General features: G+C 45.3%; 2 protein-coding genes across 3 annotated transcripts in view; one reads left to right on the top strand and one right to left on the bottom strand.

The window, feature by feature from the left end:
• NPLOC4 (NPL4 homolog, ubiquitin recognition factor) overlaps positions 1-17,485 on the bottom strand; it is a 65,754-nt gene that overhangs the window by 46,811 nt on the left and 1,458 nt on the right. For both annotated transcript variants that reach the window (XM_038546327.1, XM_038546328.1), the window contains exons 2-3: positions 15,307-15,387; positions 2,488-2,600 (exon numbers count right to left, since the gene is read on the bottom strand). In XM_038546327.1, the coding sequence (XP_038402255.1) occupies positions 2,488-2,600; positions 15,307-15,387 (194 nt within the window). The remainder of the gene's footprint in view (positions 1-2,487; positions 2,601-15,306; positions 15,388-17,485) is intronic.
• NPW (neuropeptide W) lies at positions 4,020-5,655 on the top strand. Its single transcript, XM_038549476.1, has 2 exons — positions 4,020-4,035; positions 4,914-5,655. Exons 1-2 carry the CDS (start codon positions 4,020-4,022, stop codon positions 5,549-5,551), a joined length of 654 nt encoding a protein of 217 aa, XP_038405404.1. The 3' UTR covers positions 5,552-5,655.

Below are 17,485 nucleotides of genomic sequence, written 5' to 3'. Positions count from 1 at the left end.
TATGAGCTCCCAAAAAGGGGTCACGGGATGTATAAGACAACCAAGCCACCACGCACAAGAGTGAGCAGACACAACAATAACAGAATTAAACAGCCAAGGACTTCAGATTTGGAACTGCAAGACATGGAACATAAAGGTCTCCAGAATGTTCAACAGAAAGAGCACAAGCAACGAGAGGCTGCCAAAAGCGACAGGGGCTTCTGGGAAGCGAGTGCCAGTGGCCACAGATTGGGTAAATCTTCCCAAATACCCTTCGTATAGCCAAGCCAAACAACCCATAGCTCTGACAACAGTGCCGCCCTGATTCCACCTGGGGTAGACAGACCACGGATACTCTGAGACCCAAGAGGGAAGCATTATTCTTGTGAGAGGCCGAGGCAGAGCCCCCGAGGAGCCCAGTGGTCCTCAGCAAAAGCCAGGGGGCAGTGTGAGAGTAACGCACCCCCCCCATGAGCACCTGGAGCGAATAGCTAGGTTTGAAATCAAATCATATATTTTAAAAGCAAAAAATACAATCACTTAAAAAATAAAGCCAATTGGAGAGAAGTGATATATATTTTTTTAAAGATTTATTTATTTACTTATTCATGAGAGAGGCAGAGACACAGGCAGAGGGAGAAGCAGGCTCCCTGCGGGGAGCCCCATGGGGGACTTGGTGTCGGATCCTGGGATCACACCCTGAGCCAAAGGCAGACGCTCCACCACTGAGCCACCTGGGCATCCAGAGACAAGTGATATTTAAAGAGATAATGGTCACAAATTTTCCAGACCTGATCTCCAGGTACAGGAAACACAACATCCATCAGGTAGGATTAAACAAACAAACCAGGAATCTACACCTGGATGCACCAGACACAATCTGTAGGATCCCAACAGAAACAGAAGAACCTAAAAGCAGCCAGAGGGGGAAAAAACATCAGCTGCATGAAAACAGAATACAGCAGACTGAACTGCAATCACAGAAGCCAGAAGCAGTGGAGAGAAACCAACATCAAGCTCAAGGACGAGAAATCACTCCCTCCCACAGACAGGCTTCAGGGAAGACAGCCATCGCCCTCAGGTTTAGACCCAAGCTGGTAAGTATTATGACTCTCACTGGAAAGATACTCTCAAGGGTAACTCAGAAAGACATCCCCTCTAAGTGCCCTCCTTCCATGGGATGGCTGAGCCGTCTCACCCCTCTGGGGTCCCACCCCGCTGGGACAGCACTAGTATGGCCACACTACAGCCTCATGGCTTTCTCTCAAAGGTGTCTACAGCCTCCTCTGCTTATATCTGCTATCAAAACAGTTCCAAAGCACAGAGCTATCATCTTCCGCATGCTTGCCATATGAGGCACCCTGCAACCTTGTGAAAGCAGCACTGCTACCTGCTTGCAGACAAGGGTGGTGGGGCCCCCTAAGGTGAAGCGACTTCCCCAGGCTCAGCACCACTGACTGGTGGAGCAGGAACACAAACCACATAACGTTCACGAGAAATGATTCTCAAGATGCCAAAAATCTTTTTTTTTTTTTTTTTTAAGATGCCAAAAATCTTTACAAGCTACCTCACTATGCGGGGTGTAAACGACATCAATGACAATGAAAAGCTTTAGGTAATTACAGGGACAGGCGAGTGACAGGTGCCCAGCAAATACTTGCTGAGGAACAAATGGATGAGTGCTATAATTGCATTTTTTTTTCCTCAATGTATTAATCTGTGAAACTAAAAACGATCATACAAATTGTCAAAATATCCTAATATTCTGACTGGTAAACAGACATATGGCCAACTGCCAGCAAAGCCCCACCCAATCACCCAGCAGTGGCCACAGCAGCCCCACGCTCTGCAGTCCAGACAGGAGTGCTCCGAGCCCGCTACTAAGGGCTAAAATCACCGATACGAGAGCAGGTGTGTCCAGACAGGTTGGACAAGAGACCGCAAACTTCTGTAAAGAGCCAAATGGCAAATACTCTCGACTTTGCAGGCAATACTGTCTATGTCACAATCGCTCAGGTCTACCCTTGCGGCACGAGCACACACAAACGAACAATGTGGTCAGGCTCCAGCTAAGCTACAAGAACCAGGCAGCGGCTGCAGGAAAAGTTCTTTAGGTCTTAGAAATGCCACTGACATGACTGACCACGTCAGAGGAGCTGAAGGGGGTCACACCACCAAGAAATACAGTGTGGGAGATGGCCGTTCCTACCCAGCAAGCCGTCCCAAGGCAGAACAGCACAGAGCCCCGTTCAAGGTCCCTCCATGCAGAGGGAGCTGAGTGTGCAGCTACACACACACCCCGAACCCGTAACTCTCTCCTCGGTGACACACGTCACAGTCTGCAAGTCGGTCAGCTCAGACAAGAGGAGCAGCACACTATGATTGCTGACTACCTCATAAGAAACACGGTGGCATCAGCGGCGGGGGGGCGGCGGGGGGGGCGGGGGGGGAGTCAGCAGACCCCCACGGTCATTCCCCCTCCCCTTATCGTCCCTCCATAGCACTTACTGGATTTTGAGCAGACTGAGGGATTTGGTGGACGATGCTGTTATCTCTCCAGTCTTGTTTCTATTGATGTAAACTGAGAAGCCATTATTTTGGAAGCCAAACTCCTTTGCGACCTAAGACAAGACCCAAACAACAGAGATTTAAAAAAATATTTGAGTGTCACTACTCTGGCCACATATTAGAATAATACTCACTAAATTTAGCAACTACTCAAAAACCAAATTTCTCTTGTGATTTTGCTCTCCTGTGAGAAAATGTGTACTGTCCACATAGATGTCAAGTAAAATGAGCAAAGTGTCCAAACAGGAGCAAAGCTCTGTGTAAATGATAAGACTAAGGGATCCCTGGGTGGCTAGTGGTTTGGCGCCAGCCTTTGGCTCAGGATCCTGGAGACCCGGGATCGAGTCTCTCATCAGGCTCCCTGCACGGAGCCTGCTTCTCCCTCCACCTGTGTCTCTGCCTCTCTGTATGCCTCTCATGAATAAATAAATAAAATCTTTAAAAAAATAATGGTAAGACTATAGGACACATTTAAGAGTTTGAGGCAAGCAAAAGACACGGCTATAGCTATATCTGGAAAGTTTAATTACTACTTTTGAAATCAATTGTAAAAACCTAATTCCTTTTTTAAAAGAGATTTTATTGGGATCCCTGGGTGGCTCAGCGGTTTGGCGCCTGCCTTCGGCCCAGGGCGTGATCCTGGAGTCCCAGGATCGAGTCCCACGTCGGGCTCCCGGCATGGAGCCTGCTTCTCCCTCCTCCTGTGTCTCTGCACCTCTCTGTCTCTATGTCTATCATAAATCAATAAATAAATCTTTAAGAAAAATAAAATAAAATAAAAAAATTAAAAAGATTTTATTTATTTATTCATGAGACACAGAGAGACAGAGGCAGAGACACAGGCACAGGGAGAAGCAGGATCCATGCAGGGAGCCCAATGCAGGACGCAATCCCGGAGCTCCAGGATTACACTCAGGATTACGCTGAGCCACCCAGGCGTCCCCTGAAAACCCAATTCCAACTTCAAAACCTAAGAAAAGAAAAACAGAAGTGAAGAATGGTGCCACCAAGTCAGTCCCAACAACGAGTACCCGCGCCAGGCACTACACCAGGTGCCCAGAACGCTCACTTGCTCACTCCACAAACAGTAAGCAGTCCCCTGTGCCACCTCCACTCTGGGTGCTCAGAACACAACAGTCAATAAAAACAGTCAAGATTCCTCCACCCAGGACCTCAGCATCAGGTAGGGGAGAGAAAGCTACCAGATGAGAACCACAGGCACAAGTCAGCTGTAAGCAAGAAAGAAAGAGAGAAGCATGGGAGAGGCCACTCTGAACAGGACAGAGAAAGCTTCTGAGGAGGAGACTAAGGCTGCTACTCATCCAGCTGAGAAAGAATAATGCAGTCAAGAGAGCAAGCACAAAGGCCAAGAGGCAGGAAGGAGTTGGGAAGAGAGAGGCCAATAAGGCCAGAGCCCAGCAGGCAGGCAGGAAACTGTGAGAGAGGAGAATGGCGAGCTAGACGGGGCCGGCATGCAGGACCACAAGGGTTGGGGAGTCTGCATTCCAGCCCAGGAACCCTGGAAGCCACAGGAGCTGACGGCAGAGAGTGGTCAAGCCACGGGGCTTCCTTCTCATCCACACACTCAGCTGAAGGTGGGAAGACGAGACAGGAGTCAGCTGTCCAGCCTAGAGGAGACGGTCTCAGCCAACCAGGACAGCAGAGGTGGAAGGAGGAGCACGCCTGGCTATTATCAACAGCCCTTGCTAATGGCTGGGATGAGGGGCAGAGTGGAGCAGGGCAAAGAGGGACATCAGTGTGGTATTCAGACTTCTGGCTTGAGAAGCAAGGGGAAGGCCACAGCTATAGGAAGCACAGAAGAGGGTAGGTGGTGGTGCCTCGCACCAGGGGAAGGCACCAGCAGGCAGTTATTAGCACGTGAGCCTGGGGCCAGGAGAGGAGTCCAAGTGGTTGCTCAACATTCAGGGGTCAGAGGCAAACACATGAAGAGACAGGGAGTCTCGGCAGAGAAACAAACAATAAAATAGAATCAAAGGGAAATTCTACAACAGAAAACAATAACTGAGGGGCACCTGGGTGGCTCAGCAGTGGAGCGTCTGCCTTTGGCTCAGGGCGTGACCCTGGAATCTGGAGCCCACATCGGGCTCCCTGCATGGAGCCTGCTTCTCCCCCTGCCTGTATCTCTGCCTCTCTCTCTGTGTCTCTCAAGAATAAATAAATAAAATAAAATAAAATAAAAAGAAGAAGAAAGAAAGAAAACAAGAACTGAAATAGAGAACACCACACAGGCTTATCAGCAGAGAGGAGATGCAAAGTCATCTACCAGAAAAAGATAAAGGACGAGAACCTGCAATCTGAAGACAGAGATTTGAAAGAAAAATGAAGAGAACCTTAAGAACACCTAGGACAGCAGTCCCGCAGCGCACCCCGCGACTTGGTCCCCGCCTGCCCCGCGGGCGGCTGGCAGCAGAGCACCCTGGCGCGGGGCACGGGGCCGCGGGGCCCTGCGGGCCGGCGGGCGCTCGGGCCGGGGTTGCTGCTGCTGCTGCTGCTGCTGGCGCTGCCCGCGGGCGCCTGGTACAAGCACGTGGCGAGTCCCCGCTACCCCACCGTGGGCCGCGCCGCGGGCTTGCTCGTGGGGCTGCGCCGCTCGCCCTACCTGTGGCGCCGAGCGCTGCGCCCCGCCGCCCCCCCCGGGGGCTTCCCGGGTCCCTACACCCCGGGCCTGGGCGCGTCCCTCCGCGGGCCGTCAGCCGGGGACGCCGGGTCGGCGGCGCCCGGGCCCCGCGGCGCCCTCCTGCTTCCCTCTGGGCTTCCGGAGCTGCTGGAGACTGGACGCCGGCTCTCCCACGCTGCGCTCCAGGCCCGTGCGCCCCGGAGCCCGCGCGCCGCCGAGCCCGCGCCCGGACTGGAGCCGCTGCGGGGCGCCCGTCGGCGGAGCCCGGAGAAGCAGGCCAGAGCCTTCGGGGTGCCTCCTGCTCAGCCATGGTCTGCGGAGCCAACTGCCTTCGCGGGCCCCCGCCGCTCCCCAGAGCCATCCTGAGCACAGCCCCTGCTGGCGCCGCCCCTGCTCTGACCCAGGCGGAGTCTCTTCCTCCTAGGCTCTCAGCTCCCGCCTGGCTGGCTGGTCAATAAAAGCTGCCTGATTCATGCAAAAAAAAAAAAAAAAAAAAGAACACCTAGGACAATATGTAATGATCCTAAAGAAAAAAAATAAGGCTAGGACTGAAAAGTATTTGAAGAACGAATGTGGAAAACCTCCAGTGCGATGACAAACACAGACTAACAAATCAGGAAGTTCAGCAGCCCCCAGCAGGATACATAAAAAACCCAATCTCTCAGGGCATGCTTCACGGTCAAAGCGCTGACAGCCACAGACTGATGGGGACCAGAATACAGTGGAATGACACCTTCAAAGTGCTGAGAGGGAATAAAAATCTGGCAACTCAGAATTCTGTATTGGGCAAAAATACCCTTTGGATACAAAGGCAAAACTGAAAACATTTCCAGGCCTGTGTCGCCAGCAAACCTCCACTTCAGTAAATGCCAGGAGATGCTCAATCTGCAGGCCAAGGAAGGCGACACCAGATCACATCAGACCCAAAGACAACACGGGAAGGACACATAAGGCAGAGAGCAGGACAGCAAGAGCTCTGAACTACACAACCTGAAACTATCACATTAAAGGTCCTGTGATTGGTTTTTAAACGAGAACCGCATTGGGGCAGCCCAGGTAGTTCAGGGGCGGCCTTCCGCCCAGGGCGTGATTGGAGACACAGGATCGAGAACCACGTTGGGCTCCCTGCATGGAGCTTGCTTCTCCCTCTGCCTGTGTCTCTGCCTCTCTCTCTGTGTGTGTCTCTCATGAATAAATAAATAAAATCTTAAAAAAAAAAAAAAAAACCTGCAGTCAACTACACTTGAGTAAGTAATTAATAAGTAAATAGAAAAATTAAATGAAAGGCGGGGGCAAGGGGAACTGCCATGAGAATCCTCAGACAACACAGGTCAGGGATGAGACTGGAAAGAGGTGATGCATGTTTCCCTGAGTCAACCAAATACAATTTATGCCTACTTCTACCTGTTGCTTTTCAGCTATGGTTGATTTCTCCTTTAATATGGAATTATTAAAAATAATAATAATAATATGAAATTATTGATAAAACCCACAATTTATTCACTATGAGAAAAAAAAAAGAGTTGCTTTAAAAAAAAAAAGCTGTGTCTCTCCTGAATAAATAAATACAGTCTTAAATTAAAAAGGATTTTATGTATCCATGCACAAGAGACACACAGAGAGAGGCAGAGACACAGGCAGAGGGAGGAGAAGCAGACTCCATGCAGGGAGCCCAAGGTATGACCAATCCCAGCATTCTGGGATCATGCCCTGAGCCAAAGGCAGACACACATCCACTGAGCCACCCAGGGGTCCCTCCTACTGATTTTAAATGAACGGATTACAAGTAACTCCACCTTGTCATTCTGAAATTCTCAAAGAGACAATAAAAAATGGTCCTTAAAACACACATTTGAGGCACTTGGCTGGCTCAGTTGGTGGAATGTGTTTTAACTCCTGATCTTGGGGTCATGGGTCCAGGCCCCACAATGAGTGTAGAGATTTCTTAAAATTTTTTTAAAATATGTGTTTTTAAAAAATTTAATAAATAGAAATAAATAAGATTTTATAGCAGATGAACTTACAGTATTTGATACGGGGTTTTTTTCCCCAAACTAAAATAGGCATTAATAAAGCATCAGCAAATTAAGACCACAAAATTTGTATTCCCAACTGCAAAAAAAATTAAGATTAAAGACTAAAAATAATGTCTTTTTCTCTGAAATAGCTCAGATAGAAGCTGAAACCAACCAACTGTGGCATTTCAGCTATTCTGCAAACACATCGTGTTTTCCTGTACCCCAAGCCCTGCAAGCTATATCCAAAAATGAGAAAGCTATCACCAGAAGTGTGAGCTTCATGAAAGCTACCACAACATTCCCAGGATAAAAAGGAGTTTCCAAAATGGGGCAGGGATTATTGTCGGGCCAGCCCTTTGTATAAGTCTCCTGGGACAACATGACCAGAGTTTTATGCTTCCGATGAGGACTGATAGAGCTGTTTGTTTGTTTGTTAAGATTTGTTTATTGGGGCACCTGGGCGGCTCAGTTGGGTGTCTGCCTTTAGCTCAGGTCATAATCTCAGGGTCCTGGGATTGAATCTCACATCAGGCTCCTTACTCAATGGGGAGCTTTGTTTCTGCCTCTGCCACTCCCTCTGCTTGTGCTCTCTTTCTTGCTTACTCTTTCTCAAATAAATGAATAAAATCCTTAAAAAAAAAAAAAATTTTATCCAAGAGAGCACATGCACATGTATGCACACGAGGGGTGGGGTAGAGGGAGAGAGAGAATCTCAAGCAGACTCCAAGCTGAGCACAGAGCCCAACACAGGGCTCCATCTCACGACCCTGAGATCATGACCTGAGCCAAAACCAAGAGCCATCCAGGTGCCCCCAGATGCATTTTCAAATGATAGCAAGCACAAGTACTTCCAGTCGAATCCCACTTTTGAGATACAGAAATACATGTATTACTTTTTTATGCTCCTCCTGTGAACATAACTGCTTCTATGAACTTTTGAGTTCTTTAAAGATACATAAATCTAAAGGACACTGACCATTCAAAAAAAAAATATTAGCAGTCTCGTAAGATCATTAAAATCTTAAAAATGGGGGCACCTAGGTGGCACAGTTGCTTAAGCGTCCAATTCTTCATTTCAGCTCAGGTCATGACCTGAGGCTTGGAAGATGGAGCCCTGAGTCGAGCTTCATGCTTACCAGAGTCTACTTAAGATTCTCTCCATCTCCTTCTGCCTCCCCCAGCCCCACGCTCACACACTCCCTCTCAAATAATTAAATAGATCTTTAAAATCTTAAAAATGTTATACTCATACCTGAAGTAAACTTTATGCATAACTGTTGTAATAAGATCAGAAACATGGGCAGCCCGGGTGGCTCAGGGCTTAGCACTGCCTTCAGCCCAGGGCGTGATCTTAGAGACCTGGGATCGAGTACCATGTCGGGCTCCCTGCATGGAGCTTGCTTCTCCCTCTGCCTGTGTCTCTCATGAATAAACACAGTTTTAAGGGAAAAAAAAAAAAAAAAAAAGACCAGAAACAGAGTCTGGAGTGAAATTAATACTTATAATTGAAGGTAACAAAAAAGAATACACAGCATTATTCCATTCATGTTCAAAACAGGCAAAACTACAATTTAGGGTTTAGGAATGCACGCTGAGGAGGCACAACACAGAAAAAGCGGGGAGCCATCCTCATCACATCAGGAGGGGGTAAGACAGTGGGGAAGCTAACATACTCTGGAGCACGGGCAGTGCCCTCCCTGACCTAAGTGTTTGCTTCACCATCAGTTATTTGGCATTTTTCAGGCATTTCTTAGTATGTACTTTACTTGGTGGTAAAACAAACAAAACAAAATATAAATTAAATATAAGGAGAAAGGGGCAGCCCCGGTGGCTTAGTGGTTTAGCGCCGCTTTCAGCCCAGGGCGTGATCCTGGAGACCCAGGGTAGAGTCTGCGTCGGGCTCCCTGCATGGAGCCTGCCTCTCTCTCTGTGTCTCTAATGAATACATAAAACCTTTAAAATATATATATGCATACATATATACACATATAAGGAAAAAAGACAAGGTCACAGACTGCTGAGGTCACCTGGGACAGGATAGAGCCATTCAGTAGCCTGAGCAGGGGAGCAACAGCAGCAACCCAACAGAGTGAGCTGAGGAAGGAGCACTGCTGAGCAAGACAGACGAAGAACCTGCCTGAGAAGGGCTTATGGTCTAATAAGCCACAGAATGAGCAGCATCAGATGGTCTTCCAAGAACCAGCAACTCTAAATTTCTATGAGATATCCTCCATGTCACCCATCTCTTCATACTTGCAAATAGGAATTCCTTAGAGGACATAATGCCACATGTTAAAGCAGGGTCAAGGCTATCAAATGTAGGGACAGCAAGCTGGAGCCAGCAATGTTCACAGTGGTCAGCACACAAGTCTATGAGGAACAGGAAACCCACTTATGCACAGCCAAATTACTAATTATTGAAGATGAGTAGGATCCACTTCATAAGATACTGAAGTGGTCATTCACAAAGACACAAATTAGGATGGTAGTTACCAAGGACTGGGGCCCAGGAAAAAAAGGGAGCTGTTGTTTAATGCATACAGTTTCAGATCTGCAAGACGAAAAAGTTCTGGAAATAGATGGTAGTTATGACTGCATAATATGAACGTACTTAACACGACTGAACTGTACACTTAAAAATGATTTAGACGGGGGGCACCTGGCTAGCTCAGTTGGAGGAACATGCAAGTCTCGATCTCAGGGTTGTGAGTTCAAGCCCCACAGTGGGAATAGAGATTACTTTAAAAATTGGGTTAGATGGGATGCCTGGGTGGCTCAGCAGTTGGATGCCTGCCTTTGGCTCACGTTGTGATCCTGGGATCTGGCATCAAGTCCCACATCAGGCTCCCTGCATGTAGCCTGGTTCTCCCTCTGCCTGTGTCTCTGCCTCTCTCTCTCTCAGTCTGTGTCTTTCATGAATAAATAAATAAATCTTAAAAAAAAAAAAAATTGGGTTAGATGACAAATTTTATGTTACGCATTTTTCTTAAAGATTTTAAGTAATTTCTATACCTAACATGGGGCTCGTACCCACAACCCTGAGATTGAGTCACAAACACTACTGACACCTAGCCTGGCACCCCTCGTATGTGTTATTTATTTTTTTGAAAAAGAGAGAGCATGGAAAGTGCAAGTGATCCAGTGGGGCGAGGCGGCTGAGGGAAAGGGAGAGAATCTAAAGCTGACTCCAGACCCAGCACAGAGCCTGACTCATGACCTGAGCCAAAATCAAGAATCAGATGCTTAACCTAATGAGACCCAAGCCCCACTGTTATGTGACTTTTTTTTAAGATTTTATATTTTTTTAAATTAAAAAAAAAAGATTTTATTTTTTTGAGAGAAAGAGAGAGAGAAAACAAGCAGTGGGGAGGGGAAAAGGGAGAGAAAGGGAGAAGCAGACTCCCTGCTGAGCAGGAAGCCGTAAGGGGGGCTCAATCCCAGGAACTAGAAATCACAACCTGAGCTGAAGGCAGACACTAAACTGACTGAACCATCCAGGTGCCCCTGTTAAGTGTTATTTTTAAACACAAATCTTAAGATATAAATACATTTACTGACATAAAACCATTGCTTAACCCATTTTCAAGTGAAAAAAAAAAAAAAACAGGTAACAAATTATCCTATAATGTAATTTTTAACATCCTTGGAATGGATGCATCTTAGGAACAATGTGTTGTAATTCTTGCCTGTGGGGCAGCAGGGCTTACAGGTGACTGCCTGGACTCATGTAAACCTGTCGTCATCCAGGTAGCATGGTTGAACAGCTGTTATCCCTCAACATTTCTGTCAAACAAGCCATTTAATGATCAATCAAGGAAAAGACAGGACTTTTGATTGTCGAGTCCTAATAAGACAGAAAGAAATCTAGCCCAAAGCACCTACAGAACAGGTGTTGACAGCTGGCCCTGATCTCCTGACAGTACAAATGATGACCCCTTTCTGTATGTTGGTAAATTGAACACCAATAAAAATTATTTTATTAAAAAAACAAAAAAAAAAAACAAATGATGACCCTTTACAGGGAGACGTGGACATCGACAACTGAATCAAAAAATGTTCAAAAGGGCCAGACTCTGAATGTGACACTGTAGTAAGATGTACCTAATTAATTTCACTCAAGTTTTCCTTCTTATGGATGCATAACACGTGATTAAAATATTTCCAAGTAAGTCTGAAAAAACACTTTATGTGGGGCACCTGGGTGCCTCAGTGGGTTAAGCATCTGCCTTCGGCTCAGGTCATGATCTCAGGGTCCCTGGGATAGAGCTCTGTGTCAGGCTCCCTGCTCAAGGGGAGTCTGCTTCTACCTCTGCACCTCCCCCTGCTCATGCGCGCGCGCGCTCTCTCTCTCTCAAATAAATACTTTTTTTTTTTAAAAAAACACTTTATGCATGATTCCGGGGTCCTGGGATTGAGTCCTGCATCAGGTCCCTATGGGGAGCCTGCTTCTCCCTCTGCGTCTCTCATGAATAAATAAAAAAATTCTTTAAAAAAATAAGAAAAAGCACTTTATGTAAGTATAAAATCTAAATGACAAAGGAGAGCAAATGTGAAAGCATTTTTTTCTTTCTTGATACATAAATGTTTCTTCTTAAACTCAAAAATGTCATAGATTCGATGAAATACACCATTAAATAGTACAGCACAATCTCATTCTGGTAAAAGTCCATGTGTGTAAGTGTGCGTGTGCTAAAGACATGCCATGTTAACAGTTGCTTTGGAGTAGTAAAATTTCAAGTGATTCTTACTTGCTTCTTTACACTTTTCTGAACTGTTTAAGCTTTTTATAACTAAGGCATATTATCCTTATAATCAGAAGAATTTTCATTTGAGGGGAAACATTTCAGAGTAGTAAACCATGTTTGTTTTTGAGTATTCCAAAGAAAATCTCTCCTAAGCAGTAATTACTGTGCTGGTCATGGCTGTAGGGACCAAGAGGTCAAAACTAAACTACACCCCCCAACCGCAACCGTCCCAGTGACTGGCTCTCATTCCGTGTCTCCCTGTACAAGGCAACCAGGACCCATTCAGTGGGAAATCCAAGCATTTCAGGAATACTACTGAAGCATATAAAAGTGAGAATTATAATGTTATGTTCTTAGGTTTCTCTGAAACCTTCTGAATTTAACCTGTTTGACTACTCTACATTTGGTATCAAGCACAAAAGCCTTAAGTTAAAAACAAAATCATAAAAAAAAAAAATTAAAATAAAATAAATTGAAAAATAAATAAATAAATAAAAACATGGGATCCCTGGGTGGCGCAGCGGTTTAGCGCCTGCCTTTGGCCCAGGGCGTGATCCTGTAGACCCGAGATCGAATCCCACGTTGGTCTCCCGGTGCATGGAGCCTGCTTCTCCCTCTGCCTGTGTCTCTGCCTCTCTCTCTCTCTGTGACTATCATAAATAAATAAAAATCAAAAAATAATAATAATAAAAAATAAAAATAAATAAATAAATAAATAAAACAAAATCATATTCCTACATGGTTACTACAAATTTAAGAAATTTTCCTACCGAAGAGAAAAGAAATTTCCACAAAGGCTCAGAGAAAACAAAAGAACTGCGTGCACCTCTTAGGCCTGGTGTTTATCCACACAATTGTCTAGGCAATAGCCACTTAATGCTTAATCTCTGCCTCGGATGATCTCTGGTGAATTCCAACATGTACCATACCTAGCACCATCTCTAGGAGCAAGCTGGTGTCAGTTGCTACTCAAAGGGCAAAGAATAGAAAATTACAAAAAAAAAAAAAAAAGTAAGATTTTATTTATTTACTCGAGAGACACAGAGAGAGAGAGAGGCAGTGACACAGGCAGAGGGAGAAGCAGGCTCCCTGATGTAGGACTCCACCCTGGAACTCTGGGATCATGCCCTGAGCTGAAGGCAGATGCTCAACCACTGAGCCACACAGGCATCCCAGAAATAACAAATTTCTTAGATTCAGAGACCCTCCTCTCTGGTGTCTATTGCACCTAATTCTTTTTTCTTTTATTCTTATAAATATGACCCCACAAGCAGTGCTATGGCAATTATGACAGCAATTATCATTTAGGAACCAAATTTCCCAAATGAGTATTATGGCTTCACTAACGGATCACAACCTAGTGATCCTCAGCAAATCTCTTTACTCACTAGGCCATCAGTTTCCACCATTGTGAAAATAAGATTAGACTCCACGACACCTAGGATTCCCTCTGGCTCCAACAATCTATAACCCCACAGCTTTTAAATGCTTACGAAAATGAGAAACAACACTTATTATTACAAAAACACCCGTTTGCAACAGTCAACATAAAAAATGTAAAATGTAAAAGATGTAAAAAAAAAAAAAGTAAAAAGTAAAAGTTGACAAAATTTTTCAAGCCATACAGTCTCTGTCACAACTACTCAACTCTGTTGTAGGAGCTCAAAAACAGCCAGACAACAAAGAAACCAGTGAGTGTGTTCCAATAAAACTTTATTTACAAAAATAGGGGCACCTGGGTGACTGAGTCAGTTAAGCAACCAACTCTTTGGTTTCAGCTCAAGTCATGATCTCAGAGTCATGAGACTGAGCCCCAGCATTGGCTCTGCACTCATCTCAAGAAGACTCTCACTCCCTCTCCCTCTGCCCCTCGCCCGCCCTGCGTGTGTAGCTAAGGAAACAAAATCTTCAAAAAAAAGAAAAGAAAAGTGGTCAGGGAAATGCAAACTGTATGTCAAGGGAAAAAAAGAATAGGAGGTCATCCCATGAGCCATAATTTGCTGATCTCTTTCTTGTATGAAGTATAAAGCAAAAGCCACTCTCCTTAGTGAGGCTCTCCTCCTTCTCCTCTCTTAAAAAACTACCTTTTTTAAGATTTTTTTTTTTAATTTTTATTTATTTATGATAGTCACAGAGAGAGAGAGAGAGAGAGAGGGGCAGAGACACAGGCAGAGGGAGAAGCAGGCTCCATGCACCGGGAGCCCGACGTGGGATTCGATCCCGGGTCTTCAGGATCGCGCCCTGGGCCAAAGGCAGGCACCAAATCGCTGCGCCACCCAGGGATCCCAAAAACTACCCTTTTTAAGTCTGGCTGTGCTCTTTTATATTATATTCTGTGCTCACACACCAGATCTGTATATGTGGCTCTTGTTCTCTTTCTTTCTTTAAGATTTATTTATTACAGAGAGAGAAATGGACACGCATAAGAAGAGGGAAAAGGAGAGAAGCAGACTCCCTGATAAGCAGAGAGCCTGACTCAGGGTTCAATCTCACGATCATGACCTGAGCTGACCAAGAATAGGCCACTTAAGGTGCACCCTGTGGCTCTAATTTTCTAAAAGTAAAGTGGGATTGGGACACCTGGGTGGCTCAGTCAGTTAAGCATCTGCCTTTGGCTCAGACTGTGATCCCGGGGTCCTGGGATAAAACCCTGCATTGGGATCCCTACTCAGTGGGAAGGCTGCTTCGGCCTCTCCTCCATGCTTTGCTCTCTCGTGCTGCCCCCCCGCCCCCCGTGCCTCACTCTCTCTAATAAATAAAATCTTAAAAAAAAAAAAAATAAGAATAAAATGGAATTATTCTATATTTGTTTTTAACAATTCTCCTTTGGGATCCCTGGGTGGCGCAGCGGTTTGGCGCCTGCCTTTGGCCCAGGGCGCGATCCTGGAGACCCGGGATAGAATCCCACATCGGGCTCCCGGTGCATGGAGCCTGCTTCTCCCTCTGACTGTGTCTCTGCCTCTCTCTCTCTCTCTCTCTCTCTGTGTGACTATCATAAATAAATAAAAATTAAAAAAATAATAATAATTCTCCTTTGATGGACAACTCAAGTCTTTGTTTTTTTTTGTTTTTTTTTTTTGTTTTTTTTTTACAACTCAAGTCTTTGACTCTAATTTTTCCGATTTCTCACCCTCCTGAACTACTTCAACACATGCCTTCAGACCCTTGGTACCACAGCTGTAAGCCAGGGTCAATTGTGACGCAATCCAACCCTGGATCAATCCAGTCATGACAGAGGAGAACAATGCAAGAGACTGAAAAAGGGAGTGGGCAGGAACAGAGACTGAGAAGAGGAAAGGGAGAGATGGAAGGGAGTAACAGCGGAGGGTAACAATGCAAACACCCAAGCCACAGCTACCTTTTTCAAAAATGCTGCAGCTGTTTCTCTCTTTGTGGCTGTGATCCGCTTCACCCCGTCTGGGGACTGGACACGAATTATCTGTCACAAATGAAACAAGGTGGTTACTGCACAGACTAGTAAGTTCCTGACCTATTACTAACATCTGAGGTCTTTCAGCAGCTGGGTCACCGAAACTTAGAGCCAAGCCTCGCCCTTTCCCATGGAACACCCAAGCAACAGCAGAGGTATGAGATTCATCAACATATGTGAAGAGACTACCGCCCTGCCTCTCAACTCCAGGTCATTTCACTAAGAAAAAATTTTAACCATATCTACAAGAAATATATGTGAAACACTTAAATTTTCTCTTCAGATTTACAAAAACAACACAACAGCAAAAAATTAAAAAAAAAAAACTATTCATGAATCATGAACGACTGGGCTCTTTACAAAAGATCTCACTTTGGGGCGCCTGGCTCAGTCAGTGAACCATCCACCTCTGGATCTCAGGGCTGTGAGTTCAAGTTCCATACTGGGTATAGAAATTACTTTAAAGATAAATAAATAAATAAAAATTTTAAACACAACAATTAAAAATAAAAAAGATCTCACTTTGTTCTAGAATCTATATGCAAAAATTAGAATGATCTAAAAGAATCACAGGATATCTTCTCATCTGTTGTTTTCAATAGAAAAACTAAAAGAAAAGAAATAAAGGTGTTTAACATCGTGATAAATGTAGCAGGGTTTTATAAACTTTTTTTTTAAGATTTTATTTATTTATTCCTGAGACACAGAGAGAGGCAGAGACACAGAGGGAGAAGCAGGCTCCATGCAGGGAGCCCAATGTGGGGACTCGATCCCAGGACCCCAGGATCACGACCTAAGCCGAAGGCAGACACTCAACCACTGAGTCACCCAGGTGTCCCTACATATTTTTATGGCAAGCCTGTAGCAATCGGCAGGCCTGGAACACTGCATGAAGAGAGCCTCCCATTCCAACTGGATTTTCATGCAGGTCAAAGTCCTTGGGAAGGTGAGTTCCTGTGCCTGGCCCACTAGGCAAGTTCCTACTGTCAGGGAGCAAGAAAAGGATCGCCCTGCAACGCCCTGCAAACAGATGGACGAGGCTCCAACACCTGAGGGGTGGGAAGAAAGAAAGGCAGCAACACACCACCAAGTACTTGTGGTGGCTTCTCAGCAATTACTGCACTGTACACTATACCAAAAACAACACTTAAAAAAAAAACAAAAACCTCTATGAGTGAAAAATGTCACAAGCTATTGTTTTTAAAAAAAGATTTTCGGTGGGGCACCTGGCTTGCTCAGTCAGTGGAACCTGAAACTCCTGGTCTTAGAATTGTGGGTTCAAGCCCCACGTTGAATGTAGAGATTATGTAAAAATAAAACCTTAAAAGAACAGAATCTAAAAAAAAAATTTCACTGACACACAATAGCTCTTGATCCACTGTCTGCTTTTATCAAACAAGATTAATCTAGATTTTCCTAAGTTAGTTTGAATTTCTCATTTTCTACTAACTTTCATTGGACTGAAAAGGCTTTGCTCTGATACTGTTCTCAAGATTCTATTTTGAATAATCCTTAGAAATCCCAATTGTTAAGGCATAAAGTATCTTTTCTGCCTTTTTTTTTTTTTAAGATTTTACTTATTTAATCATGAGAGACGCACAGAGAGAGGCACAGACACAGGTAGAGGGAGAAGCAGGCTCCATGCAGGGAGCCCGATGCAGGACTTGATCCCAAGACTCCAGGATCACACCCTGGGCTGAAGGCAGGTGCTAAACCGCTGAGCCACCCGGGCTGCCCTTCTTTTTGCTTAACTACATCTCCTTAACTTTCTCACTCATCAGTGAGGAATACAAATACAAATTCTTCTTTTACCCTTCTCTCTGGATTCGACACCTAGAAAAACGTCTTCATTGCATACAGCATGGGCACTTGCCAAGTAATCCATTTCTGAAATCTGTGTCCCACACTGCAGCACGTTTAACGAGAGCTCGGCTTCTCTGTGGGAGATTTTGTGACCGTTCCCTTGTTCACTCGGGAACAAGAGCCTGACACTCCACTCCTTGAGGAGTTAAAGGTCCAGGTTTCCCAGGTTTCCGGAGGGTTCTAAAGCTTAAGAAATCATCCTGTTTGAGGATCTGCAACAGGGCATAGCAGCCCTGGTTTGTCG

The sequence above is a fragment of the Canis lupus genome, chromosome 9, assembly GCF_011100685.1.
Source record: "Canis lupus familiaris isolate Mischka breed German Shepherd chromosome 9, alternate assembly UU_Cfam_GSD_1.0, whole genome shotgun sequence".
Classification (NCBI taxonomy): Eukaryota; Metazoa; Chordata; class Mammalia; order Carnivora; family Canidae; genus Canis; species Canis lupus.
Note: the sequence above shows the minus strand (reverse complement) of the source record. Positions and strands in the feature narration are given on the sequence as shown.